At 48.9% G+C, this 2,383-nt stretch overlaps 1 protein-coding gene across 1 annotated transcript in view; it reads right to left on the bottom strand.

The window, feature by feature from the left end:
• nlk (nemo-like kinase) overlaps positions 1-2,063 on the bottom strand; it is a 36,821-nt gene extending 34,758 nt beyond the window's left edge. The window contains exon 1 of the mRNA XM_015401760.1: positions 473-2,063. Within this exon, the coding sequence (XP_015257246.1) occupies positions 473-939 (467 nt within the window). The 5' untranslated portion in view covers positions 940-2,063. The remainder of the gene's footprint in view (positions 1-472) is intronic.
• Between the last annotated feature and the right edge of the window lie 320 nt (positions 2,064-2,383).

Here is a 2,383-nt window from a genome sequence, read left to right as displayed (position 1 = left end):
TCTACAGTGAAAAGAAGGACTGGGTTATTTACTTTGGCCTTTTTGGAAACACAGGAAGGAGCAATCAGCTAAGTGCTTGGAAAAAATCTTTCATTCCTTTAGAGACAGCATGAAAAGTAAGCTGGGTACAAAACATAGAGAGGAAAACAAGAAGAAAAGGGACAAGAAGAGAGGGACAAAACCTAGAACAGATAATGGATGTCTATTCTATTAACATTTCTCTATCTGTAGAATGGGTCTGTTTTATGTGTTGTCTTCTCCATTCAGAGGGCCCCCTGCCTGTCTTTGCCTAGGGCCCCACATTTCCTAAATCCGTCCCTGATACAGTTCACAATAGTTTCTAAGTTTTAAAGAGAAGTGATCATCTATGAGAGTCATTTTAGTATTTCAGAAGGACCTTCACACTCATCTGAAGACAGATAGCTAGAGAGTATTTTACAGTATGTAAAGAAACTTAGCATTGAGTACTTACCAGACTACCCCAAAAGCACCATAGCCGATGGGCCTATCAGGCTCTATGTCCAGTTGCGGCTGAAGGTGGTGTGTGTTTTGCTGCTGTTGCTGATGGTGATGATGGTGGTGGTGAGATTTGACAGCAGCGGCAGCAGCTTGAACCTGGGCTGGAGCTGCGGCTGAAGCAGGTCCTGGAGCTTGTCCAGGAGCAGGAGAGGGAAAGTAGGGCTGCTGCTGGCCCGGATTGAGCATCACTGCTGCAGCGGCAGCAGTGGATGTGTGCTGCTGCACGGTGCGCACAGCTGCAGCGGAGCCCGGGTGCTGCAAGTGATGCTGCCCTGCATGGTGGTGGTGGTGGTGGTGATGCATGTGAGGAGGCGGGAGGTGCTGCAGCTGGTGGTGGTGATGGGCCCCTACTGCTGAAGAGCCTCCGTTGTAAGCAGCCATCATTTTCGCACTTGTGGCAGTTGTGCTGCAAAGAGCCATTCAGTCATTCAAAGGACCAGAGGATGGAGATGAAGGCTACCAGGCTGCAGCCTCACAGTTAGAAGAACTTATCAGAACCATCAAACAGCTTTAAATGACTTTCAAACTTTAAAACTTCATAGAAAATGTCATGAAAACAGTTGGCAGGACTGTTTATCATAATGCAACATCTGCTTTAACTTCATCTAAAACTAAATTCTCGCTTGCAAACCATCGGTTTTATGAAGTTAAAGTTAAATCAGAGTAGAAATAAGGCCGAACCCCCCAGAATAAAGGAAGTTAGTGGCCTCTGATGCCCCCATCGCACAGCCTACCCGCACTGAAAGCTCCACACGCGGATCTAAATCCTGTCACATGAGCGTTCAGCTGAAAAAGTTCTTCCCAGCGCCGCAAACCCTCCCATAGAGCGGCTCCAAACAGCCAGGAAAGCGCTTCTGCTGAACCAAACGGAGTCCTCTCTCTATCTGCGCGCAGGCCAGCCAGCTATTCCGTAACCAGAGGTAATCTCCGAGCCGTGATTAACGGCGCAGATCCGGTGCAGAGGGGGTGTATCCCCGCTAAGGCGATAATCGGAGAGCAGACGCAGGCAGGCAGGCAGGCCCAGGCCGCCGCCATCCATCCATGGAGCAGTTTGCTCAGACACAAACCTCCGTCATCTCCACCGTTTCTCTCAGCATTTCAGCCCAAACCCTCAGTTCCTTCCAGATGACAAGATCCGCCGACGGAACCCTTGTTTTTAGGGACTTCCGCTCTGATTAAAAAGGAATAAGAACCGAAAGAGACGAGATTGAAATGCGAAGAAAAGTTCAGCTTTAATGTTAGATAAATATCCCTGCTGCCAAAGTGAAGACGACAGCTTCTCAACCTGACAGCTCGGAGCTAGCTAACAGAGCGGGTAGCCTCATCTCCTCCTCCTCCCGCTGCTTCTCCTGCTTCTCCGGTTGTTTGTGGAGGCTCGCCGCTGTCAGTCGGCAGCCAGGCAGCGGCTCCTTCACACTGCGGCCCGCTGGAACTCCGCTGCCATGATCCAGCTGATCAGAAGGTAAACAGGAGCTGCACTTGATCCAACATGGTGAACACAATCCTACCTACACGGCGGTGAGATTTTGCTGAACAACCAACCAATCAGCTAAGGCACCTCTATGACGTAGGTATATTCCTCTTAATTGGCACCAAGCTCAGCCAATGACATGAAGTAGCGGAAGTGAGGGAGGTTGGCCGCTGCCTAGTGGATCCAATCATATTCAAGTATTTAACCAAACATCAGAAGGAGATGTACATATCTACAGAACGGGCTGATCTCCATCTAGTTACGTGACTGTGTGGAGGCAGACCTTTGCAGGAGTTCTCCGTTAGTCCATCATAAAAAAAGATCAGGAATACAGGATCTTCAAATTAAGCTTGACAAGCATCATGATAGATGGTCGAAATGTTGCAAAGAGTA

This window comes from Cyprinodon variegatus, unplaced genomic scaffold (assembly GCF_000732505.1).
Source record: "Cyprinodon variegatus isolate N-32 unplaced genomic scaffold, C_variegatus-1.0 Scaffold1256, whole genome shotgun sequence".
NCBI classification, from domain to species: Eukaryota; Metazoa; Chordata; class Actinopteri; order Cyprinodontiformes; family Cyprinodontidae; genus Cyprinodon; species Cyprinodon variegatus.
This window is presented reverse-complemented; position numbering and strand designations above follow the sequence as displayed.